Below are 26,903 nucleotides of genomic sequence, written 5' to 3'. Positions count from 1 at the left end.
GCCTTCAAGGGTCTAATCATGAAACATCTCCATGAACTTTCAGACCAAAGAGCACTTTCAGGGCCCCAGTGTCACATAAAACTCTTGACACCTTTGAGATCCTCGTAAAGAAAGATCTTGCCAAAAACAACTACACAAAGAAAGCTAAAAATGTAAGTCATGCAGAATTCAGCGCATTGACAACACTCGCTAAAAACCCAAATGTCATGTTCCAAAAAGCAGATAAAGGAGGTGGTTTGGTCATGATGGACTCAAATATTGTGAACTTAAAGTCCTCGAACATGTCAATAATGAAGCCACGTATGGAAGTTTACATGGAGATCTCACTGCGGAAATAGCAGAAACTTTGTGTAAAGTACTAGATCGCACTGAGGAGCTCCACTGGATTGACACAAAAACAAATAAATATCTTACAAATCAGTTCCCGAGAAGACCTAAAATTTACCTACTACCCAAAATTCACAAACGTCTGGAAGACCCACCATTTAGACCGATTGTGTCAGGGTGCGATTCACTATTTGAAAATCCTGGCAGTTACATTGATTCTTTCTTACAACTGTTCGTCCAGAATTGAAAAAGTTACGTAGAAGACGCAACTGATTTTTTGGGAAGTCTGAATGGATTAAATGTGGAGGCTACTGAGAATTGGTTTCTTTGCACCATCGACGTGGTTGCAATATACACTTCAATACCGCATGCAAGTGGGCTAGAAGCGGTTGAATGGGCGTTGTTAAGACAAGAAAACTCGGATGCTCCAAAATGTTTCATCCAACAACTATTAGAGTTCTGCCTGCAGAATAGTTATTTCACATGGAAGGGGAAGTTTTATATCCAGTTGAACGGAACATCTATGGGGTTTCCTGGAGCCCCCGCCTACACGAATACGTACATGGCAAAATTCGAAAACAATTATATTTTTTCTGACTCTATGTGGCAAGAAGGCCTTGTATTTTTCCGCAGGTACATTGATGACATCTTCCTCGTTTCGAACAAATGTAAATCAAAGCTCGCATTTACCCACAACATACGCACTCTCAACTTAGTAGATCCAAGGAGTCAATTCACACATACTATTGACAAAGGAGCAATTTCCTTTCTCGATGTATGGATCGAAATTCAAGCAGGTTAAATCAACACACGTGTGTTCAAAAAATCCACTAACAAAAAAAATGCTTTGTTGCACAGTAGTTTACATCCACCTTCTTTAATAAGGAACCTATTGATGTCTCAGTTTTTAAGAACCTGACGCATCTCATCCAATAACAGGGCATGTGAAGAAACATGGCAACAACAAAAAACTAACTATATTAAAAGAGGATATCCTGAAGATCTCCTGAACCAACAATTGGAAAAGGTTAGACTTGTACCTAGAGAACAACTACTGAAAAAGGTACCAAGGAAATCAAACAACAGAATGGTATTTGTGTCAAAATATTCCACTTTATCACCTGAGAAAAGAGCTATCTTTACCAAACGATGGGATCTATTGGAATCAGAAACGTAATTCAACAATTTATTCAATGAGAAACCACTTTTTGCGTACACAAGAGCATACAATCTGAAAGAAAGATTATCCAAAGAAAAGAAACAAGTTCCCGTGACGCATTCCACCACTGTGGCGAATGGTACGCACAAATGTTGGAATTGCATTCATTGCAATAATGTTATCCCAGGAGAAACTTTTCTACATCCCAGAACTGGGGCAAAAATCAAACTACATGGCAGTACAAATTGCAACTCAGAAAATGTTGTTTATGCTATTAAATGCGTCTGTGGACTACTATACGTAGGAAAAACTGAGAGAAAGATGAAAATCAGATTGACAGAACACAAAAGCAAAATAAGAACAAAAAGCACGACCTCTAATCTTGCAACACATTGGGAAGAGTACCATAATATCGCGCAACTCAAATTCCAAATAATAGAAAAAGTGGTGAAGATTCCTGGCACAGACAATTCTAAAAACCTCTTCCGGAGAGAAGTGTTTTGGATCAAAAATCTTCAGACCATGATGCCACACGGCCTTAACGACAAACTAGAGATGGCATTTTTTCTCTAGTATGACGTACTACTAATTTGGGAACCATTGCAGGATCATAATTTTTTTTAAATTTGTTTATTGGCATTTCAGCAACATACAATCATGGAGCACGTTATGAGCACATTCAGGGCATCAATATTTCAACGATCTAACAGCGTGGACGTTACAATTAAAAAGCAGCACATCTCCCACTCCACTCGCATAATACAACAAATACAGTCTGAATACACTTCCAGGACTCCATCGCCACCAACTTATCTAAAATCCTAATCGATGTGAGGTGACACCCCCTCCCGTGCATCCCCCGTGTCCAGTGCAGAATGTGTCTCTCCTTGTTCACCCTCACCCTGTATAGGTCTGTTTTCTAGATACAACGCCCAGTAGTTTTAGGTCTGTTTCGAGGTAGTAGTAATTCACTATAGTGTTCAGATTGTGTGCAACAATATAACATATCGTTAGACCAGTGAGCAAGTGGAGGAGTCGGTCCTCGCATCCAAGTGAGTGCTACGCACCTTTTAGCCACTATGAAGGCCATATCTACCAGTAGGCGTGCAGCCGGTGGTACATCCTTTGAATACCCTAACAAGGCCAGGAACGGGGATGGGGACAATGACAAATCAGTAACCCTATTCACTTCATCATATACCACACGCCAAAAGTCCGCCACTCTCGGACACAGCCATGCTAGATGTAGGAAATCGGCCGTCGGAGCTCGGCATCTTTCGTATCCTGGGCTGTCATGCAAGCCGTATCTGAATAAGCGCTCAGGGGTGTAATAAACCCTATTTAAAATTTTTAAATGTAACAATCTATGTCTGCCGTTAAGGGAAACCCTGCGGACACTAGCGAAGCAATATTTCCATGTAGCTTCAGGTAGTTCGATATCTAAATCCGTCTGCCAAGCCAGTCGCGGCTTAGTGTAATCCGATGTTCTTTCGGCAAGAGTGATACGGTAGAGGTTCGTAATCAATTTACCTGAGGTTTTGGCATTGACTATATATTCATATGCCAAGACCGTTTGAGGCTCCATCATGTCCTCACCAAGCAGTCCTCTCAGGGCATGACAAACTCTGTGGAATTGAAAGCGCGGAAGCAACAGAGTTCCAGCGCCTTCCTTCGGGTTAAGATCATCCCATGTGCAGGCCCTTTCAGACACAAAGAGATCGCCCATGGTATTGACATTCAATGCAGATAAGGCCTCTAGCACTGCCCTATCTTTGCAGGTGGCAAGCCACGAGCACCATGCCAATGTCACCTCTGGGGCAGACAACAGTGAGCAAGCCTGGGCATCCATGAGGTGATACCATGCGTGCGTTACCACATTCATTGAATCCAGAATGCCCGTGCGACCATCTCTAGGTCAGGATAATAAGGCCGGCAGAGGAGCCGGAGCAGCCACCAGTGTCTCAATTCTCAGATGCGGCGCATCAGCAGGGCCATGTATCCAGCCATACGCATGCGCCCATTGTGCAGCCCGGTAGTATAATTCAAAGTCCGGGGCATTAAGCTCCCCCTCCTCATACGACCGAATAAGGATATTCCAGGCAACCCTGGGCTGTTTCCCAGCTCATACCAAATGGAGCACTAAAGCATGAAGCTGACAAAAGAATGCGCCCGACAAAACCATAGGAATGTTACTAAAAAAGAATAAAAAACGAGGAAGCACAATCATTTTTAGCAATGATATTCGTCCCATAAGAGACAAGGGCAGTGCAATCCATTTGTCTACATCGTCCTCCAGCCTAGAGACGGCCACTCCTTAGTTCTCCCTGAGGACTACATCCGGATCCGTGTGCAGCTTAATGCCCAGGTAACGGACCGAGTCAGTAGTCCACTGTATGGGGTAATCCGAATCTACCCTCGTTGTCGCAGGAGTGAGGGGAAACATTATGGTCTTGCCCCAATTCACATGTATCCCCGAAAGCGAGCTGAATAAAACCACTTCCCTTCGACCCGTCGAGAGATTGTCTTCAGGGTGCCGCACATATAATAAAGTATCATTCGCATACGTGGACACAATCAATTTATAGGTAGGAAAACTGAGACCGCGATGGCCATGGTACTCTCTTAACGCACACGCCAGAGGCTCCGCAACCAAGGCATACAAAAGAGGGGACAATGGGCAACCTTGTCGGGTACCGCGTTCCACTGAGAAAGGCTCAGTCGTAAGGGAGCGTATACGAACCCTAGCCACTGGGGAAGCATACAGTATATCCAAAAGTTGTATAAAGAGGTCACCCACTCCCATACGCCGCAACACTAGTCGGAGGAAAGGCCACTCTACGGAATCAAAAGCCTTTTCCATGTCTAGGAAGACAGCTACCGCCGGGACATCCTGTCTCGTATGCTGAAAGGTCGCGAATACTGTCCGTATATTGTAAGTCAAATTACGAATGGGCACAAAGCCTGCCTGTTCGCGGGCTTAGGCGATTGGCAATAATCTTAGCAAATATCTTTGCATCCACATTAAGCATCGATAGCGGCCTATAGGAAGCGCAGTCATCGGGGGATTTTCTGGGCTTAAGTATAGCCACAATAATGGCTTCCCTCATCGTTGGAGGCATCACTGCCGCCTCCGCCATCTCCTCTACAAGCGTCAGCAATTTGGGAATTAGAAGCTCAGAAAACGTCTTAAAAAAAGAAGCTGGGAATCCATCACTGCCAGGGGCACTTCCAGCTTTCATGGAAGAGAGCGCCCAAACTACCTCTTCCCTCTCAAACGGTCTAACCAAAAACTCCCGGTGCGTGTTCCTCAGTCCAGGCAGTTGTATATGCGTCAAGTAGTCCAAAATGCGTTCCTCAGAGGCAGGACCCCTTGACGCGTACAGCACTGCATAAAAATCTCTAAATCGCGTTGCCACCTGGTCTTCGGACAATACCTCCCCCGTGAGTTTATCTCTCATCGTGGGCACCAGAACGCCCTGCCTGCGTTGTTTCGCCATTCGCGCCAGTACTGCACCTGGGCGGTCTCCCTCCCCATATGACCTAGCTAAGCTATATTTCCCTAAGTCCTTTACTTCATCATCGGCCTCCTCATGATATTCATGAAGCGTCTGAGCCAACTCACTAGTCAGCTCCGCACCAGAGTCACGTAATCGTCGCCCCTCAATGTCTTTCAATTTGGATTCTAGTAAGGAAAGACGAGCCCTTATCAACTTTAGAACTCCTGCATGCTTAGCAATAGCCAGCCCGCGCATATAAGCTTTAAATGCCTCCCATACCGTGAGGAAGGAGTCCACCGAACCTACGTTGTTTTCAAAGAATCCCTCAGCAGCAGTCGCCAAATCTTCGCGAAAAGTATCGCATGCGGGCGGTTCGTCAAAGCTCTGATCTTAACAGGTACAGGGGAGTGGTCAGAATATGTGCGAGGCAGTGTCAAGCACTACAGTACCGCAGAGAGGAGGGAGGTGGGGAATAGCCAATAATCTATCCGAGTGTGGATATCATGCTGCACAGAATAGTGCGTGTACCCTCCCTGTGTTGGGTACCTAGTCCTCCAAACGTCCTGCAGACCCAATCTAATCATCTCTGCATCAAGTGCGCGGCAGAACACGTCAGGCGTCGAACCGGGCCATCTGATCTATCCAGTTCAGGGTGTCGCACCATATTAAAATCGCCTCCCCAGAGGACCTGATCCCCACAGTGTTCCCTTATAGTAGAGGCTAAATTCAGATAGAAAGAAGGGCAATCATAATTCGGACCATACGAGTTAACCACATGGAAAGTCATGCCCTTACCTACACACTTTGAAATGACAAACCTCCCCTCCGGGTCTGAGACAACAGTAGTCAGCATCATATTCGCCTTAGGATTAACCCATGTGAGAACTCCCCGAGCGTGTGATGTAAACCCTGCAGCGTGTATGTCTCTATGCAGTCCCCTACAGGACAATGTCAGGCTATCAGGGCATAAATGAGTCTCTTGGAGGAGTGCAAGGTCAATAGAGTGCCTCGATAGATACTGCAACACTCGCCTGACTTTTCTATGGTCATTTAGACCACGCACGTTCCACGTCAGTAGCATAATGGTGTCCTTATCTTGTGTCAACTGAGTCACTTCAGGTGGCATCGTACATGTGAAAAACAAATAGAACCATCCACATTATGAAGACCCTTGTCCAGCGCTCTGTGCTCATAACAATAAAACTCAAAACACATCCCTCAGTAGCAACAAACCCCTCCCATACCCCAATCAACCAATCTGCAACTACCGCCACACCCCAAAGGTAGCAAACCCAAGGTGTCCCACCCACGCCCACCCACGCCTGCCCAGCCCCAACATGGCCGCGTCCCATCTCCACCCACGAACTGCCCACCCCACCCCTTCCCTCATCACTCCCCATCCAATCACTCAGAAGGAACCCAAAGCCCAAAAGACAAATGAAAAATCTCAAGTCAATAAAAAAAGCAAAAATCACTAACCCAAGCACCCCCCTAAACATTAAGTCCTCGAACAATCGTGGTAAACACGCAGGGGCGTAGGTAGCTCGCTTACAACAAATATAAAACTGTATCAATCAAAGTAGGGTGCTGCAGTCCCCCCGCCCCCCGCCCCAAACAACAACTAAGTTCGCAGCACAAGTCCCCAATCCCGAACAATTTGCTCCGTAAAATACAAATATATATACATACATCCCCCATGTGTGTCTGGTTTCGTCAAAGACAAAACCCGAGTCATGCAAGTCCAAGCACATCCAACAGTCAGCGAGCTCCAATAAATGGCAAGGAGGTGTTAAACCCCCACAAAACATCAGTCATTGCATACGGCCCCAGGACAGTAGCATAGCATTATCAGTAGAATGGAGTGTCAACAGTTGAGACCCCCCCAGTCACGCACCCCACTCACAATTGGTGGTCCATCGTGTAAACCTCGCGCTGATTGCTGGGTGCCCTCGGACCCCCAACTCCTTACAACAAACTCCGTAATGGGAGCCCCCATACTAGGCCTTCAAAGGATCACATTTCACACATCCAGGAAATGTCCCTTCGTAGCAGTGGACCATGAGATCATTCCTGATCAGCCATTGAGCAGTCCTCAGGATCGTCAGCGCCGCCGCCTTCTGCCAGTCGTCACATGCTCCTGTTCCAGTCCTTCATGGCTTTCTGAAGCGCCCACGGGCCCTTGAAAATAGTAGACTTCCCCTGTCTGTTGACTCTGAGTTTTGCAGAGCACAGCATGGCATAGTTATGTTATGTTATGTTATGTTAATTTTGATTTCTATAGCGCACGGCTACTCCATTGGAGTGTCCCGGCGCTTTTAATTGACGACTCATAACAGAGAAAACATAACACAGAGACAAAAGGAAAAGGGGCAACGACGGACAGCGGAGGAACAGATTAAAGGGTAAAAAGCCAAGTTTTTAGGCCGCTCCTGAAGGACAGCAGGTTGGAGGTACCACGTAAGGCCAATGGTAGGGCATTCCAGAGCTGTGGAGCCCTGAGCCTAAAGGAACGCCCCCCAATACGGGCTTTCTTTATTCGGGGAACCATCGCAAGGAACAAAGATTCAGACCGTAAAGCACGGACCGGGCGATAGAAGCCCAGCCTGCGCTGAAGATATTTTGCTCCTGATCCGAAGAGCGCCTTGTGGGCCAGTGTCAGCGTTTTGAAAACTATCCGTTTCCGGATAGGCAGCCAATGAAGCGACTGCAATAGGCCGGACACTCTGGCTCGCCTATGACGGCCAAAGATGGCGCGTGCAGCGGAATTCTGCACCACTTGTAACCGCTGTACGAGATATTCTGGAAGGCCCAGGTATAGGACGTTGGAGTAATCCAACCTGGAGCCAATTAAGGCTTGCACCGTGATCCTCCTATGCTCTTCCGAGAGCAAGGGAAGAAACTTCCGGAGCATCTTGAGAATGCCGAAACATGTGCCCGTAAGACCGAGGATCTGAGATCTCATAGTCAGACCATTATCGATCTTAATACCCATATTTTTAGCCAGCTGGGACGCATGAGCTGGGGGGAACATATTCGTCTGCCACCATGTCTGGCAATCAGGGTCCAAGGCACAGCCGAAGAACAGTACCTCGGACTTGTCTGAGTTACATTTGAGGCTGTTCAGATGAAACCACCTGAAGACAGCCCCCAGGCACTCTCGAATGCTCTCTCCATCAAACTCCTCACCTTTCTTACTCGTAAAGAGGAGCTGGGTATCATCGGCGTAGGAAACGATCTGGGCCCCAAAGGACTCAGCCAGTGCTGCCAAGGGAGTCATAAAGATGTTAAAAAGAGTCGGGCTCAACACAGAGCCCTGCGGAACTCCGACTCCCAACGGCGGCATCTCAGCAGAGCTAGGAGAGGCCCAGAACGTTTGTCGACGGCCCGCTAAAAAAGATGTAAACCAGCTAAGCACCGTCCCCCTCAGACCGATGTCATGAAGTCTGGCGAGGAGCCCCTCATGGGGGACAGTGTCTATCCCCAGTTCCCGGAGTTGATGCTTCATGGGCACAAACTGCCGCCTTGCTTCCTGCACCCGTGCAGTAAAGTCCGGGAACAAGGAAAGTGTGGATCCCTCATACCGCAGTGGTTGTTTTTCATGTGCAAGCTTCAGTGCCGTGTCCCGTTCTCTATAATTCAGTAGTTTGGCGACGAATGGGCGAGGTGGAGCGCCGGGTTTGGGTCTCGGCCCAAGAGTGCGATGTGCCCTCTCCACAATAAACATATCAGAGAAAGCCCCTTCGCCCAGCAGCTTCTTCAGCAAGGCCTCCACAAAGTGTTCCATGTTGCCCGTGGAAGTACTTTCCGGCAGTCCCGTGATTCGAATGTTACATCTACGGGACTGCGCCTCCAAATCCTCGGTCTTGTCTTGCAAGATTTTAAGAACTCTGCCAAGCTGCTTGTGACCAGCATCCAGCGTAGTCTGTGCCTCTTCCACCTCACCAATGCGGCGTTCTGACATGTCGATACGCTCAGCGTGCTTGTCAAGCCGCTCCGCCATTTGGTCCATGTGGTATGTAAGGGCATCCAACTTGGTTCCCAAAGACGCAAGACCCCCCTGTAGGTTCTTCTCCATGGTCAACAAAATGGTGCGGAGATCCGGTTCAGGTGCAGGCTCCCCTCCCCAGCTCCCGCTTCACCGCAGTCCAAGGTCGTGGGGGGCTCACTAGGCTTCGAGCCCCTGTTGGTAAAAGTCAATTTAGGCTGAGACTTATCTGGCCGGCCCATTGTGGCGCAAAGGTCTGCAAGTGCAATAGCGATAGCAAGAGGAAACCACCAGGTACGTATCCACACCGCTCCCTCTGAAACCAGGCTCCAGGCTCCGACGACTAACCGCTCACCTCCAAAGCCTGATGATGGTGCACGTAGTGCCGCGCTCCACGCGCAGGCCTCAGCAACACTGCAGGCGCCAAACTCTCTCTAAGCGCCAGACGATACAAAGGCAACCCAGGCCATCAACTATGGCCACCCTCGAGAGATGGGCTGTCGCCAGCACCAGCGTAATAAAAGTGTATCCACAGACAGCCAGATCAGGAGTAGATTGGAAGTCTCACCTCAGGGCTCCTCAAGCCTCCTCCATATGTATGCACCTCAAGGCACCACAAGCCTGTCTCAAATACACTCTGCTATTGTGCTGTCCACAAAGGTACAAATCCAAGAAATCATCCCCAATTAGAGAGGAGGCAGCGGGTAAGGCCAAGTCATCCACCGCCACCGGTACCGTGCTCTATGTTGGCGCTCCCGCTCGGAGCTCGTCGTTGTAAGGAAGGGCGAGGTCCGGAGTCCAATGTACCAGACGGGCTTTATCTAACTCACTCCGCCAGTCCAAATAGGTTTTCCCCGGTAGTCCAGTCCTCAAGGACTGTTCGTCCTCCAGTATCCAGCGACAGGCCACCCACTGGCACAGATGTGAGGGCGGCCGGCGCTCCGATGCACCGTTGGGCCTAGCTCCACGAGGGAAGCCGGGCACTCAAGTACCTCCGCTCCCCCGTAGCAAGGGCGTCTCCCTCCATGCACCTCAAGGCACGACCACCGCCAGCTCCCACTCCACTGTCCAGGGCTCGCCGAGGCACTCCTCCCACACCAGGTCTCACCAGGCAGCCTCCAGGCCCCGCCGCTCCCCTCGGTTGTCCCCGCGTGACTAGGGGGCAAAGGACTATTCTGCAAGTAGGATTAATGGCAGGATAGTGTGGGAAGCGAGGGAGCCCCCAGACTAGGCAGCAATCGCCGTCACGAGCTAGCTCCGCCCCCCATTGCAGGATCATAATTGGCAAAAGGCACGTAAAATAACCTTAAGAGATTCACAAACACCCCTTAAGCAACACACAGATGTGTACAGGGGGGCCAATATTTCGAGATTCAAGCGGTTTCATTTACTTCTTGATTGGTGATAATATGTCCTCCTAAGTTCTCTGCATAAACAGACAGTTGCTAATTTGTAAATGTAAACAAAACTGCTATTTGTACTTTGTTTAGTAATCACCTCATACTGTGCAAATTCATTATCATAATCCTTTCCTGTTCTAACAATCATGCTGCATGTTTATTATCCTCACTGTAGTGTCTTAGCGTAGACACGTTCTAGTGTTCTAGTGTGATGTAACATACTCTACACCCACCCACCACAGACGTCATGGAGTCACATGACACTGCCAATAAAAGAGGCCGAGCGCACGTGCTCGGGACCTTTCCCACAACCCATTCCTGGTGTCTGTGTCCATCATTGCTGCGCCTAACATGCGGGCCCAGGGCCCATCACTTTCATCATTACAATGGCGACGAGGTCGGTAGTGCAACCCATGCGTGCCACTACCCTACACTGAGGAAAAGGGGGAGAGAGCTGCCCGCCTGAAGGGCATCCCCTGCAGCAAGGTGCAGCGAGCCGAGAAGCCGGTGAGCACGTCGGAGCACAGCAGCCACCAAGAGGCTAACAGCAAGCCGACCGAAGCCACCCGCGTCAGCCGCCACCAACATGTGCCACCAGGAATGAGCGGACCGCCCAGAGCCCACCTGAGACGGCCGCGAAGCAGTGACCCCCCGGAGAGGTGTACCGGCCGGGCGGAGGCCGCGACAGAGCATCAGGCCCGTCGGCCGAAGGTGAGCCCAACGGGCGAAGTGACTTTAAATAAACTGTGCCCAATCATAAGCAGGACCAGCGGAGCCTACCCGCGGCCTGCCTGAGTCATCCCCTGCCCCCGCCGCGTGTGTGACTGTAAGCGGTGGGGCCCAGAGACAAGCGACTGCGTGAGGGAGAGTGCGGCCGGACCCGCAACTAACGTAATCAACGAGGGGGAGGGAGCGGAGTAGCTAACCGTCTCCCGACCCCCCTCGCAACGTGGTCCGGGCCAGCGGAGTCCACCCGCGACCTGCCGGCGGCACCCCCAGCGAGGAAAGACTCAGCAGCGCCAGCGGAGCCCACCCGCGACCTGCCGGCGGCACCCCCAGCGAGGAAAGACTCAGCAGCGCCAGCGGAGCCCACCCGCGACCTGCCGGCGGCACCCCCAGCGAGGATAGACACTGCAGAGCCTGCGGAGCCCAACCGCGGCCTGCGAAAAGCAAGGCGGGTCTCCGCCGCGCAGCGAGTGCCAGTTCAAGCTGCTGTGGCGGGAGACCGGCGAAAGTGGAGCCTGCTGGGCCAGAGAACCAAGAACAATCAAGTAGGCAGAGCCGGCGGAGCCCAACCGCTGCCTGCCTCGAGCGCCCCCGCCCAGGGAGGAGTGACTGGAGCGACACGCTCCCCCGCCGGAGTGAAGCACCAACACCCCCGCCCGCGTGAGTACTGCCGAGGCTGCCGCGGGCTGGGAGGGGAAGCAAGGAAGAAGTAAGCGTCCGCACGCGGCCAGCGCCGCCAAGATCAAAAGTGCCCCCTCCTTGCGTGCTCCGTGTGAGGAGCAGAGTGCCTGAAAGCGGCCAGGAAGAAGTAGACGTCTGCACGCGGCCAGCGCCGCCAAGTTCAAATGTGCCCCCTCCTTGTGTGCTCCGTGTGAGGGGCAGAGTGCCTGAAAGCGGCCAGCGCCGCCAGAATAAACGTAGAGGTGCCTTTGAACGTCAAAGTGTGCGAGACACGGAGCCTGCACACCACAGAACTGCCTCGCCCTCATGCCTGCACCCTCCTGCCCACAAAAGAACTCAATAGCAGGGAAGGGACTCACCAGGAAGGCAGTGTGGGGCCAGGTTCCCAGCAGCTGCTCCAGCCCCCGGTGCACAGAGAGAGAGACAAACAGTAGAGTACACAACACGAGGAAGATAAGAGCCACCAGGCAGGCACCCACCAAACCGGAGTCTACCGCCATCTGGTGGCCGAAGAAGGAAAGTGCACCTGCATCTATAAGAAACAAACAAGCATCGCACAACACCAGGCAATGCAGCAGCAACAAGGGGTAAAGGACTAAGCAAAGCCCACAAGGAGAATTGAATCTCATGCAGCAAGTAAGTGTGCAAACAAGCACGGAAAGAACCACACGCACCAGCAAGGAGTCGGCAGACGCCACTTCCAGAGTGACGTGGGAAGAGGCACCAACGCCTCACCAAGCATCCAAGCAAGGACAAAACGTCTGGAGAAAACGACTGCCAAGCACTGGAGGAACGATCAAGGAAAAGACTGCCGCGATCAGAAGACGGAGGGAGCAGTGACTCCTAGTGGCCACAGGAGATCACCGCAGCATCAACTACTCCCGCCAACGGTCCGAAGCAGCTAGCACCTGACGCCAGCCAAAGCAGCAAGTACCCAACGGTCCAAAGCAGCAAAGTACTGGACGTCAGCCAAGCAGCAAGAAATCGACGCCAGCCAAAGCTGCAAGTACCAACGACACGCAACAAGTGTCCGAGAGCCTTGAAAAACTACGGGCGCAGATAACGCGCCACGTGGCAAGGCACAGCCCCCACGAGATGGAAGAAGGGCACAGGTAACGCCACAGTGCAGAACAGTTACCGGAGACGACCACTAAGCGTGGCGCCCCCCCAGAAGCCGATCCACAGAAAGATCGCGTACCAAGTATGACCCGCGACGGGTCCCCTCAAACAACACCAGAAAGTGCTATTGCACCGAGTCCGACAGGACGACCGAAGAAGCCTGCCAAAACATCAGCAGGAGTGGACCGCCAAACGGTCCAGGACGTTCAACCTAGTCAAGGTCTGTGAACACCATCCCACGAATGTCACCTACAAGAATCTAGAGAAGAGGGTTCGCGACACCAACTCAGGAAGCTGAGGATGAGGGAGGAAGTGTTCCTGTCAGGGACAAACCAGGAGTACACATGCAGCGGGCGCGCCCTGCATGTTGGAGCCAGGTCAAGAGAGAAGATGCAAGATTGGACCAAGTGATGTCGCGAAACAGGAAGGGAGAAAAAGGAGAGATCCGAGTGGCACGCCTGCCACTGTGAAAAGAAAGGAAGAAAAGGAGAGATCCGAGTGGCACGCCTGCCACTGTGAAAAGAAAGGAAGAAGAGGAGAGATCCGAGTGGCACGTCTGCCACTGTGAAAAGAAAGGAAGAAGAGGTGAGAGCTGTGTGGCACGTCTGCCACTGTGAAACAGAAAGGAAGAAGAGGAGAGAGCTGTGTGGCACGTCTGCCACTGTGAAACGAAAGGAAGAAGAGGAGAGAGCTGTGTGGCACGTCTGCCACTGTGAAACAGAAAGGAAGAAGAGGAGAGATCTGAGTAGCACGTCTGCCACCGTGACAAGAAAGGAAGAAGAAGAGAGATCTGAGTGGCACCTCTGCCACCGTGAAAAGAAAGGAAGAAAAGGAGAGACATGTGGCACCTCCGCCACTGCTAGAGCGGAAGGAAGCATATTCCACGTGGCCGTTGCCACAGTTAAAGAGCGGAAAGAAGTATATCCACGTGGCCATTGCCGCAGTTAAGAATGGAAGGAAGTATATCCACGTGGCCGTTGCCACAGTTAAGAATGGAAGGAAGTAAATCCACGTGGCCGTTGCCACAGTTAAGAGTGAAGAAGAAGTCAGTGCAAAGTAGGTCCCCACAGTGAGTCCAAGGCCGAAACTGGTACGTAACCATCATTCCACGGCGAACTACAAGAACTCCAACCGCACCCGTTACCACGGAAGTCAACAACAGAAAGACTGTGAGGACAAAGGGGCTACCCAGTCGTCTACAGACTGTTTCCATCGAGCACCACCAACCGGTGCCAAAGCGGACTAAGGTTCCCCGAAACAGATTGAACTCCATCTGCCAATTCCAAGCAGCGGCGGACAGAAGAGCATGGCGGAACTGAACACTTCACTGCATCCTGAGACATGTTACTTTCCCCAAATGTGAATTCTGAAGTTGGGTCTTTTCAATGATTAAAAAGGGGAGTGATGTAGTGTCTTAGCGTAGACACGTTCTAGTGTTCTAGTGTGATGTAACATACTCTACACCCACCCACCACAGACGTCATGGAGTCACATGACGCTGCCAATAAAAGAGGCCGAGCGCACGTGCTCGGGACCTTTCCCACAACCCATTCCTGGTGTCTGTGTCCATCATTGCTGCGCCTAACATGCGGGCCCAGGGCCCATCACTTTCATCATTACACTCACTTCATGGGTCACAGTGTTTTAGTACCCACGTTGTATTAATTTGCGTTCCGTAATTCATACGATATGTACTACACCATTGCGGTGATGTTTGAGAATCCAATAAAGAAGGGAACATTTTAGTCCATTTTCCATGCGAATTCACCACAGATGTATGTCTGTCTTTAGTGTTGATTCTCCGGGCGATTACGTCATCGCATTCCGACGGCTGAGAGGCAGTGAGGCTCTAATAGAAACGAGTAAATACAGCGTCTTCATATGAAGAACGACCATCCTTGGGAGCATCAAGAGTGTTTGCTGCGAAAACAGGATACGTTTCATACCGGTAAACATTCCGTCTGATTAGTTCCTCGAGCAGCTAGCTAGTAATATTTGGGATTTAGTAGTAGTACTTCTGTGATTTCAGTTGAATTCTTACGCTTGATTACATCACATCCAACAATCATGGGGTGTTTATAATAACATTGATATACACATATTTTGCAGTCTCATGGTTTCAGCCGAATACCGAGGGAGAAGGTAGTGGACATTTTTGGAATTCTCAGTGTCTAGAAGCACAGCGCAACAGTAACACTTAAGAAGTCAGTTGAACCTCAATGCTTGATTATGTTAGATCCAACAACCATGAGTTTTACAGTTGATTAAGATTATACTGACATACAGATATTTGACAATACAGTTTCTTCGCAACGATGTACAGATTGTGGATTTTCCATTTCAGTTACAGACTGCTATTGTCATGTAGGAAGTCAGCACCGGTAATTTCTTGTTTCTCTGCTCATCTTCCCCTCGGTAACCAGCATCGACTCGTGGGTAAAGAGTAAGTGGCAATTTATAACCACAATCACTTTTCTTGCACTTTGGTGATGGTTGCATGACACGCTCTTGAATAACAGGCATGGGTTATTCACATAAACTACAATGCCGACCCCAACGTGCACCAATTGAAATGTTTTCCTTTTCATTGTTTCCACAAAATACCCCTTATGTAGGGGCCAAGTGTCCCGAAATGCATTGTTTTCTGCAATCTATTGTACTAAAAAGCTTTTTGTTGAATTATTAATTTTGTATAATATCGTTTGTTCTGATGTCAAAATTTGATGATTGAACATCAAACAGAATTTAATTGATTCATTAAATGTATGTTAAATGTTAATACAGTCTAACCAGTAGTGCGTGTTGAAGCCCTAGTTGCCATCTGGGACTAGGCCATTTCTCTTATCAGGGATAAAATGCCACAGTACTGGGTACTCTGCATCTCCTAAGGTGGGGGCAGAAGTTACACATTCAGCTAGTCATGTGATGGCAGAATACCCTATTCATTAGCAAGTCAAGGAAGCAGCCTTGGGCAGCAGAAGAAATAATAGCAAAACACAGTGTTCTGCTGAAGCAAGCAATATGAGCACTGAGGCCTAACCCAGGCACAGTCTAATATGGATTGATTCAGAAATACAAAATGGATGCACACTGGCTAACTAAAGCTTACATGCTGCGAGGATAACTCAGTTGGTTGCATAACGTGAATACAAATGCATGTATTTTAGCCACACACTGCTAACCTAAAACAGCACGGCAGAGGAAATTTTAAATCTAACATACCCTCCTTTTAGCAGTGTTGGCTAAAACCTTTATTGCTATCCGGCAGGGTCTTTACAATTTTAAGTGGGGAGAAAGAAAACGCATGGTCACCAAATTGAAAAGGGAAACAAGATAGCACAGGTATACCAACATGCATATAATATTCTGGATTTAAGGCACACTCCTTTTCAGCTGATCTAGTTGTATACCCTTGATGTACTACTATGTTCTTCAACACTGTGTCATGGTCAGACTGTATCAAAACCTCTTCAAATGTTCATTTTTATGAAGCAAGGAAACTATAAAAGACATATTGACTTAAGAGAGATGTACATCAATGCTCAACAAGGCTTCTATTTCCTTCTGAAACATGATCTCATCACCTGTACTGTATGTATGTCCTTTCCTGAACAGTTAATGTACATAGGCAGTAAATGCAACAAACTGTGAGATACAAGAGTCTATTTATCGTGTCACATATTGTAACTGAGGATGGGCACAATTCGTAGATGAGGCAGGAAATACAGTGGGGTACGAAACAAACTTATAATGCTAACTATCATGGAAGGTCTTGGCCTAATATACACATTCTTTTGTAAGATCAGAATCACCAAATGCCTTATTGAGGACTGGAGAACTGAATCAAAGGTACACCAATCTGAGCAACTATATTATCATGTTGTGTCCTCCGATGCGCTCCTGTGTGAGGACCCAAAGTAATAAGCATGTTCACAAGGGCAACTAGCATTGTATATTCCTTGGAATACGCAGGATACTTTTCGTCCATGGGGTAGGATATTCCTACGCTATTATTACCACAATAACAACGAGGCATTATTAGTTGCAGAGTTTTCTTTCATTATTATCTTTCACTATTTACCTCCATTTTAGGTCACCTTTGGAGTGGTACACACAGAGCGGGACCATGTGTAGTCCTGAACAAGAGCTCTAGGGAGGTTCGCAACATGTTGACATATGCTAGGACCCCTAACTCATTACAGCTAGGTTTCTCCCAATATCTCACCCCTGTTTTTAGACATACTAACAAGGAGCTAGAAGAAAGTTATTGCACCCACTAGTTAGGTATTTTAACTCACCTTTCCCACTCCACATCACCGCTACACTCCACATAGTTCTCACTAAAGTGCTCCTATGTAACTTCGCAAGTCGCAGCACGCCTCAGTCCGCAGCGGATTGAGATGGCCCTTATGATGAAGCATGTAACCAAGGGGAAACCCTGGTGAGTGAGGGGACTCAAGAAATATTTTTTTCTTTCCTGTCTGCTGATTTTCCCACTCAGATTGAGTGAAAATCATATCCCTTTTTTGCTAGTTCTTTATCCGACATCTCGGATTTTGTAGGTCTGACACATTTTTGTAATCATGATAATTTTGCAAACCGTTTTTTTTTCATAGCCAATTAGACATGCACTGGTGAGGTGCTGTTTTCTCTATTTATTCAACGGCATGTTCACAGCATCCTATGAAATGAGTAACTAAAGCGAGTCCAACCGATTGTCTTATGGAAATGGCCACCGGCATGACCATTCCTAGACAGCTCGGGTAGGCTCAAAAGAGAGAGAAAGCATACAGTAACAAGCTGTCTTGTGTACTTACCACGCAAAACAGTACACAGCAATACATATAATAAGCACATAAGTCAAGGAAAATAAACAGAACACAACAATACGTGTACCAAACACAGAAGCCAAAGAAAAATGCAGTGTGTTAGTCACTCAAAAGTACTTTTTCATGCTCGGTATGCATCTCGTGCATTGTTAATGTACTTAATTTGCCCAGTGTCCCCCCTTCGACAGTAGGTGACCTAAGCAGGTGACCTCCTGTCAAAAATACTTACCCCCCTGCCATCTGCCCTGCTGGCCGCCCCTCGCTGGGGGCCAGAAAGTGGAGAGAAGAGCAGAGAGGAGTCCTGGTGCCTGGAGTGAGGACTTCACTCCCCAGCGTCCCTTGCGGCTCTGTGTGTTGTTGCTGACATTCCTGGCAGGGCCGGGAGGTGCCTTCAAATGACCACAGGGGCTCCCGCAGCGTGGGAAGCCCATCTGCCATCTTCTCTGTTGCCCGCCCCTCGCTGGGGCCAGAAATCAGAGAGAGGAGCGGACAGGAGTCCGGGAGCCTGGAGTGAGGACTTCACTCCCCAGCAACCCTTGCGGCTCTGTGTGTTGCCGCCGATGTTCCTAACAGCGCCGGGAGGTGCCTTCAAAAGACCACAGGGGCTCCTGCAGCGGGGGACGCTCTCGGGCTAAGCCCGGGCCAAGGGCAGGCCCATCTCCGCCCGTCAAAGCCAGGAAACAGCAGAGCTGGGCAACCCCTCTGAGCTGTTGTTTATGAGTTGAACCAAGAAAAACGAGTACTGTAACATCACCCAGGTACCCTGTCTTTTTTTCCTCTTTTTTTGTGTGTTAATGAACTGGAAGCGTTTGCACCGATAAGTGGGGACAGCACGGCAGGATGGGGAAACGCAAGGCCAAAGTAAGTCCAAATGGAGCAATAAAACAGGCTAAGAGACTACCAGTAAGCGCTGTTTCTAACTGTGTAGTAGATGACATAGATTTGCAAATTAAGGAAGTAGAGAGTCTGTTAAGTGGCAAAATAAGAATCTGCAAGCGGGCCCCAAAATGGCATTGATCTTTTCACATAAGAATTCTAAAAGGAATGAAACATACTCTGGTCCATTACCAAAGGATATTGTAATATGCCAAGTACTTACCAGCGACACACATAACCAAGAGCACCAGGTAGTAAGTTGAGTGACCCAGTCTCCATCTGCCGCTCCTCCCAATAACATGGCGAGGAAGTAGCGACTGTAAATATTGCGTGTTCTAACCGCCTTGACCCTTTGGCTACCAAAGACATAGATTCTATTGATATTAATAACAAAAAGGTCTCCAGCCTCTGCTTGGATTGCATTGTGGTTAGGTCTGTTGGAGGAGGAGTGGAAGTCCCGTTGAACGGAGGCACTGAAGTTCGACGTTCTGAAATGCATGAGCTCTAGATAAATGTCAGGGACCTAACATCTGAGGTGTCTGTACTTAGGGGAATCATTAGGGGCCTGATAGATCAGCTTAATAGCGCACACCCAGTACGACTCATCTAAATACGATCCCCCAAGCACAACCCATAGGGTAGGTGAGGGTGATGAGTATAGATGTATGCCTCATCATAGTAATAATGGGGAGACCCGTGTCGCAACAAGCAGGAGCAGGGGCCACAGTACGCATTTTAGAGCCCTGAATTGTCAGCAGCACATGCCTATCAATTCCAACCTCTAAACGTACCAACAAGCACCTATGCCCTTGTTGCCTACCCAAGGAAATATCTTAGATTATACAAAAATGTGTTACAACTCAACCAAGGCCAGTTGCCACTATGGACTGGGAGGGATCGGAGGCAAGGGGGCCCCATGGTAGGCACTTCTGGAGAATTGACCAACTCAAGAGCTTCCCTATTTGGTAACATTGGGCCAAGGGGTCCTGTCCCTAACTATTCACACAGAGAAGGTGAGGGATTGGTCACAGGAGGTGGATCTCTCAAAAGTGCCCTTAAGGAGGCTAGCAGTAGAGTGTACCTAACAAACGTACCAAAATTGACCAATGACCAGGGAGAGCCAAGGGACGCCTTCTATAAACAAAGCCATCCACTGGTTTAGTCAGGTGAGGCATTGTCGCTCTATCCTAAGATCTGATATTCAGAATGCCAAGCGTTATCCCACAGACGAAGATTTTAACCACATTGAATTGCATCTGGTCAATAATGACCTGGTCATGGGTTTGGTTAAACTGGAGCAACGCTCCCTGCCTTTAACCAAATTGCAAATTCAGATCAGCTTCTCACCCCCAAGAAAGGCTCCCAGTATTGGCCAAAGTCAGATGCACTCATTAACTAACATCACCAATAGTAATGCCCAAGCTACTGCCAACGTAGCCCCTGCAAACAGGTCCATCTGACCGGTTGAGAGATTGTTTCCACACAGCGCTATCTCAATTACGCTACATGTAAGTAATTTCCATTTTATCCCGCACAAACCAGTAGGGGTCAACACAGCTAGCATTGAGAGGAGGCAGTCCCTGAATGTAGAAACTACACAGCGACATTCAATAAACCAACTGGCATTTAATGAGGCAAGGGTCCAGCAATCAATTAAAAAGAATGGTGGGAACTCAGGTTGCTGTCCAGGAACCTAGCAGGACTAAGGTCGAAGATTACCTGTGATGACTGGGGGAGGCTGATAGACAGCTATGATATCTGCCTCTTCCAGGAGACATGGGCAGCCAATACATTTCACAGAGTGGAATTCACCTATCACAGTATAGAAGCCACTCCATCAAAAAAGGTTCGTCCAGCGGGTAGTCTAATAATTTGGATTAAAATTAATTTGGGAATTCATATCAGCAAGCTCGATCTTGATAATTCTAACTTAATGTTCCTGATTCTGAAAGCCACCCGCTCGAAGAGGTCCTTTTTACTCGTTAATATCTACAATAGGTTCGCCTCACAACATCATGATTCTCCAACTATTATGCACCTATATAAAATAATCGAGAAGGAAAGGGCACTCCATCACTTAGTAATAGCAGGGGACTTTAATGTAACATTCAAGCCCCTAGAAGTTCCAAAAACATTTACTGATGAAAACATGGAATTGGGCATTCCATCCTTGGGCCACGAGAAGTTAGCTAAGAATGTTAGAGTGGCCCTCGAAGTTGCTTCCCTTACCTACAAACATGGGCTACGAGCTGTGAATGGCCGCTCAATTTCAGACCTTGGTCTACATCACTTACAAGCGGGTGAATTCTAAAACAAGAATAGATTACTTTCTGATTGACATACAATTATTGCCAAGCCTTGCTTACATGCGGATTCTAGAGAGGGATAATAGTGACCATAATGCCCTCTCTTTAGAATTAAAAGAGCTATTTGGCTCCCGTTGTCCATCTGGGGAGCCAAATCCCTCAAATTATATTGTTACTAGCAACAACAAAAAAGGATTAAATGGCCACAAATAAAGAACAATGCTGAGACCCTTTCAAACATTTACACCATTGTTGCCAACTTCTTGGTGTCCCTAGGGCCTAATAGCATGGAGTTGCAAGCAAACGTAGATGCTTTGAGGATTTTACTGAAAGACATCAATATATTTTTGTATAAAACCGCTAGTAAGAATAAAACTACAAGGTCCAAATCAAATGTGTGGTTTAATGGTGATTGTGAATGAGCACGCCAATCCTTGATGGGCGCAATAAAGTCTGGTCAAAGAGAGCCCATTATTACTTATAGAAAAGCCTATAAAAAGGCCCTACATGAGGCACACAGGAACTGGCATAACGGGCAGTGGGAAGACCTACGAGTTGTGGCTCAGACTAGAAATTATTCAGATTTCTGGCACCTAATTGCAAAAGGGAAAAAAGCTTAGTTGTGGAAGACAGCTTCCATATCCTCCCACAGGTTTGGGCGGACCACTTCTCAAGACTATATGCAGGACCAGAGAAAAGTGAGGCAGCACCCAAGGATTGTTCCTACCAGGGAGCTGACACTGCCTGTCTTTCATTATCAGTTGATGAAACCCATGAGGCAATCACTACCATGAAGTGGGGGAAAGCTCCAGGCCTAGATCTAATACCGGTGGACCTCTATCTCTCTGAACCCCAAATATGGAGCGTGAGCTTAAATTATACTTTTAATGCCGTATTGGGAGGAGCAGCGATACCAAACACATGGCTGGGCACGGAAGTCATGCCCATCCATAAAAAAGGAGATAAAATCGACCCAATAAATTACAGGACGATTAGTCTTATCGACATAGCACAGAAAATATTCTGTCGGCAACTGCTGAAGAGAGTTAATGAATGGATCAGCAAGAGGGATTTATTATCACCCCTGCAGGCAGGATTTAGTGAGAAGACAAGCACTGTTGACCAGTTGCTTCGCTTCCTCTTGATCCTGTGGAAATATGCAACAATAGGTAAAGGCTCTCTATACGCGTTGTTTGTAGATCTCAGGGTCGCGTTTGATTTAGTACCTCTGGGAAAACTTTGGACAGCCTTGACTAACCTTGGGATGCCACCAAACCTTTTGCAGATCCTTATTAGACTCCACACAATCAACTATGCCCAAATAAGATGGGGTAACAACAGAGGATTAACTAACCGGATAGGGGTGAGCGGCGGAGTAAGGCAGGGATGTATTTTGGCCCTAATACTATTTACACTTTATATAAATGGCTTGCTTGATCAGTTAAGGGATTGAAGGGACGATTCCCCCCAAGCTTGCAGGATGTGAGGTGCCTGCAATACTCTTTGCAGACAACACCCTGCTTATTTCGATGTCACCGATGGGGCTCCAAAACTTAGTGGACCAATGTGGGAGGGTCTGTGAAGAACAGGGGCTGGAAATTAATCACATAAAAGCAAAATTCATGGTTTGGTAATTGCTGTCTAGGGAATTTAATATTAGCTGTGGCACACGTCAAGGGTTCTGTGCTCTCCTCTTTTATTTACTTTATATATTGATTTATTTTTGTGTAAAGTTAATATTCATGAAGATATTAAACCAATTAGACTTAGTGAAGTTGAATACAGAGCATTGGCATATGTCCATGATATTCTTCTAGTGTCTGGGGATTTGCCAGCTGCTCTTTCAGTAATCAAAACGTTAGCAGTACAGTTTGGCTCCCTTTCAGGGTATAAGCTCAATGTTGGAAAAACGCAAGTGCTGTATTCTAGGCCAGATCCCCTGGCTGGGGTAGCTGTTGTGACAGAGGCTACTAATCTAGGAAGCAAAATCACTTCTAAGGAGGACGAGATTCCAGCCTTGAATATCTTACCTGTCATAGAAGAGGTTAATATCACTTTAGAACGGTTGAATCATTTGCATCTTTCTTTGCATGGCAGATGCAATGTTCTTAAAATGCTTGTCCTTCCAAACTTTTTGTATATGTTTAGGACTATCACATTGGAGTTTTCAAATTTAGTGTTTTTAAAATTAGATAGAGTCTGTGCAAGATTTTTGTGGGGATATTGTAGAATAAGAAGGGCCCATAGAAAAATTATTCTTCCAAGAAATCGGGGAGGCTGGGGCGTCCCGCATTTTATAATATACTATTGGGCAGCCATGCTACAGATTATGGGGCCATTGATTCTGGGTTACAAAGCTCCTACTTCTACAGTTCATAGACCATCAATGTATGAGCTTATTATGGGTGAACAAGCCAACAGCTCTTTAGTGACTATTGTAGAGCCATCGTATTACGAGAAAAAAAAAAATAAGACTCTTTGGGCAGCTCATCGAGTGTGGGAACAAATTAAACGGGTATGTAAAATCCCAAAATTGAATTATTATACTCTGTTTAACACCACGGGGCCTCTTCCTGCAATCTGCAGGGACCAGGTTATTTTTAAATGGGACAGAAAAGGCATTTCTGTTTAGGCGATTTAATTAACCAAGGGGTATGGATGGTCTTTTCTGAGCTCAAAGAAAAGTTTGTCTTGGATAGGGAAGACTTTTTAAAATATTTGCAAATTCGTAGTTTTTTGACTAAACTTGGTTCTGATAGAGGATTGCAGTTTGGAAAAATACAGTTAATTGAGAAAATGAGGAAAAAGACCCGGATAGGGCAATATTATCAGCAAATGGTTGCTAATCTCCCAGGCGAGGTGGATAGTTGTCAACTTAAATGGGAGCAAAAATTAGGGGTGGTCGGCCTTAATATCAAAAGATCCCTGGAACTTGCTAATAGTGTTTTGGTTACAGGTAGACATTGGCTTTATGGGATTTATATTATTCACCTAGGAAGGTGTCTCTGTGGGGGGAAACAGGTGGGGACAAGTGCAACCGCTGTGGGTTGCTGGCGGTTGACTCTATCCATATGTTCTTTTCATGCCCAAAACTGATCGGGGTTTTTTAGGATTTGGAAGGGTTTTTAAATATTTTGTTCCAAAAGCAGATAATTCTAACAGATGAACTAGTGATTTTGGGGGTGGGTTCGGAGTCCTGTTCTGTTATAATGAGTAATGCTGAAGTTTCACTCTTGCTTATGATGATGACATTGGTTAGAGCATGTATCACTAGTCAATTGATCAGCTCTGAGCCTCCAACCTTCTTAAATTGGAGAGCAAGATTGTTGGCTATGTTCAGTTTTGAGACAGCAATTTATAGAAGCAAAGGGAGGAGTAAAAGAATAATTGGGTCTAAAATTTGGGCTCTTATATGAGAATGGATGTTAGGTGGGGCAGACGGGCTACACAGTGGTTAGGCGAGATCAGGGAGTCAAATATAATTTAAGAGTGTCAAAGTAACAATTACAGTTAAAAAAAAAGAAAGACAAGCTCGTCTTCACTTGTCTGTTTGTGCTTATTCATTGATCTCTGTATTGTATTGATTGTGACTTATTTTCTTTTTTGATGCTCCATGTCACTTCTTTTTCATTCTTTGTCAGATTAACTAGTATGTATCCATCAGGGTTTTGTGATTTTCCTCTCTGTTTCAATTTATTTTTTTTGTTCTTCCTTCTTTTCTTTTTTCTTGCATAAATACTGTGTCATGGTCATTTCGATTTGATTGACATGTACAGTTCTCAATGTGCTTGGGAAAAAAACCAATAAACATATTAAAATTAAAAAAAGTATTGTCCTTAAGGATGTCATTAACCATATAATAAGTGATGCAATGTGTGAGGTCTTAAGCAGAGCATATTGTGGCGCAAGACTTCTGCTAATAGGGGCATTACAAGACCAACTCTATATGATATAAAAATATTTTTGTGCATAGAAATAATCATATCTTTTTCATTTGCAGTTTCTCGTTTATGCCTGCTATTTTGCAATTATTGCAGGGATTTTCCTACTAAGGAGCACATACATAATGATGACAACTTTGTGTAAAAGGAAAAAGCATCAGCGAACAGATGATCCACCACCAAACAGAGAGAACAAAGAACCTGTGAAGCCAAGTGAAAGTCACATGGGCACCAAACTGTAGCTGTGCACAATAGTGCCACACAACATGCTCTCTCATTGCTCACTGGAATGCTACAATCAGCAGTCAGACCGATCATTAAATCAAGAACTTCTTATCACGTCACCCACAGACTTAAAGAGCTCCATTTCTATTTTATGAATGCAAGGATCAAATGTAAATTGTGTTGGCTTAAATCTACTATTATTCAACACAACAATCATCCTCGTTCCTCCATGCTGCTCTCCAACTCTGGTGGACTTACAAGACTCAGACGCCAGCCCTCACTTGCACTGCAGTCCGAAAGATTCAGAACATCACTTTCCTAAGGGCAATCCTTCACCTGTGAATTGCTATGGCTACATGAAACTCTTTACCTTTCAGCATCGGAACTGATTCCACCCTTTTTTTGCTTTCAGAAAAGACATAAAAAGTCACCTCCTTCCTCTCTTCCTGTATTACTTCCCCCTACCAGAAACTCATTCTTGTTTCATTCAGTGGCTCCTGATTTTGCTATCGCATTCTTCACATTTTAATTCTTTTTGAGTTCCTTACAGTTGTATCTGTTATAGCATGTGCCTTTGTAACTGTGTAATTCCTGATTTACATGTGCAACTTTTAAACAGGAGAATCATATGCAAGCATTTGCAAGGCAACTTGCAGAGGGTCGGTGGTTCTGCTTCAGGCCATGATTCAAATACTGGATAGGCATGAATAGAAGATAATGCCAACTTTATCCACCAATGCTACCTCGAGGGCCAGCAATTCTGCTACAGTTTCACCCCCACCATCCACCTCTTCCCCTTTTCAGGTCTCACAGTAGGTGTCCCTTGTGAAGTCACAGAGCAGATTAGCACGTGCAGCCAATTTGCCAGAGCTCTCTGAGAGAACTACTTGGAGAAAAATGTCTTATTCCTTGACATCAAACGTTAATGTTATAAATACTTCTCTACAGTCCTCTGAGGTAGTCCTTTCTTTAATTTGGATTTGTATAGTGTTAGTGTAGCAATAAAACGGCACAGAGAAGTAGATTTAGTACACACTACTGCATAATAGAGTAGGCTTAATAAGTATGAGTAACCAGTATTTTCTAGAATGGTATGGCCTTATGACATGGAATGGCAAGGCATAGAAATCATTTATTTAAAGTAAAAAAAATAGGATAAGTTTAGTATTGGTGTTATGATTAGGTATTTGTTTCAATAACCATATATATATATATATATATATATATATATATATATATATATATATATATATATATATATTCACTGAAAAAACCATAGGTTATAGACCATATATAGTTAGGAATTAGCATTTATAAAACCTTATTTTACTCACACAAAACCATTGAAATTCGCATATAAAGGGGCCGATTAGGATGGAGGATTTTCCGCCTCCTCCGGGCCGGCGGAAGCCACCTCCGGCCCGGAGGAGACGGAAAATCCTCTGCGGAGTCACCAAAGACCCACCGCCAAATTAGGATGGCTGGTGGGTCTGGAATTCCGTCCGCCGCTTTTCCGCTGCGGTCGGCTTCCGACCGCGGCGGAAAAGCTATAACATGGCAGGCGGTGTCTATGAGACACCGTCCGCCATATTATGATGGTTGTGTAAAACTGCTTTTCCACGGCGGCTTTTCCGCCATGGAAAAGCATACGGACATTCACTTTGGGGGCCCGTTGCGGGCCCCCTGGGTGAATGGGGGGTGGGGGGTGCACATGGGGGGTACCTATGGTACCCCCCTGCATTTGCGTGCACAAAGCAGCAGGCACCGTGCGGTGCCTGCCGCTTTGTGCATGTAAATGTAACACATGCTTTTTTAACATTGCGGCGGGTGCA

The 26,903-nt window shown here is 47.0% G+C and overlaps 1 protein-coding gene across 1 annotated transcript in view; it reads left to right on the top strand.

Annotated features, from left to right (window-relative positions):
• Window positions 1–26,021, top strand: part of LOC144791736 (thiamine transporter 2-like) — a 233,102-nt gene extending 207,081 nt beyond the window's left edge. Inside the window, exon 6 of the mRNA XM_078666504.1 lies at window positions 24,906–26,021. Within this exon, the coding sequence (XP_078522630.1) occupies window positions 24,906–25,088 (183 nt within the window). The 3' untranslated portion in view covers window positions 25,089–26,021. The remainder of the gene's footprint in view (window positions 1–24,905) is intronic.
• The last annotated feature ends 882 nt before the right edge of the window (window positions 26,022–26,903 follow it).

This window comes from Lissotriton helveticus, chromosome 11, assembly GCF_964261635.1.
Source record: "Lissotriton helveticus chromosome 11, aLisHel1.1, whole genome shotgun sequence".
In the NCBI taxonomy this organism is placed as follows: Eukaryota; Metazoa; Chordata; class Amphibia; order Caudata; family Salamandridae; genus Lissotriton; species Lissotriton helveticus.
This window is presented reverse-complemented; position numbering and strand designations above follow the sequence as displayed.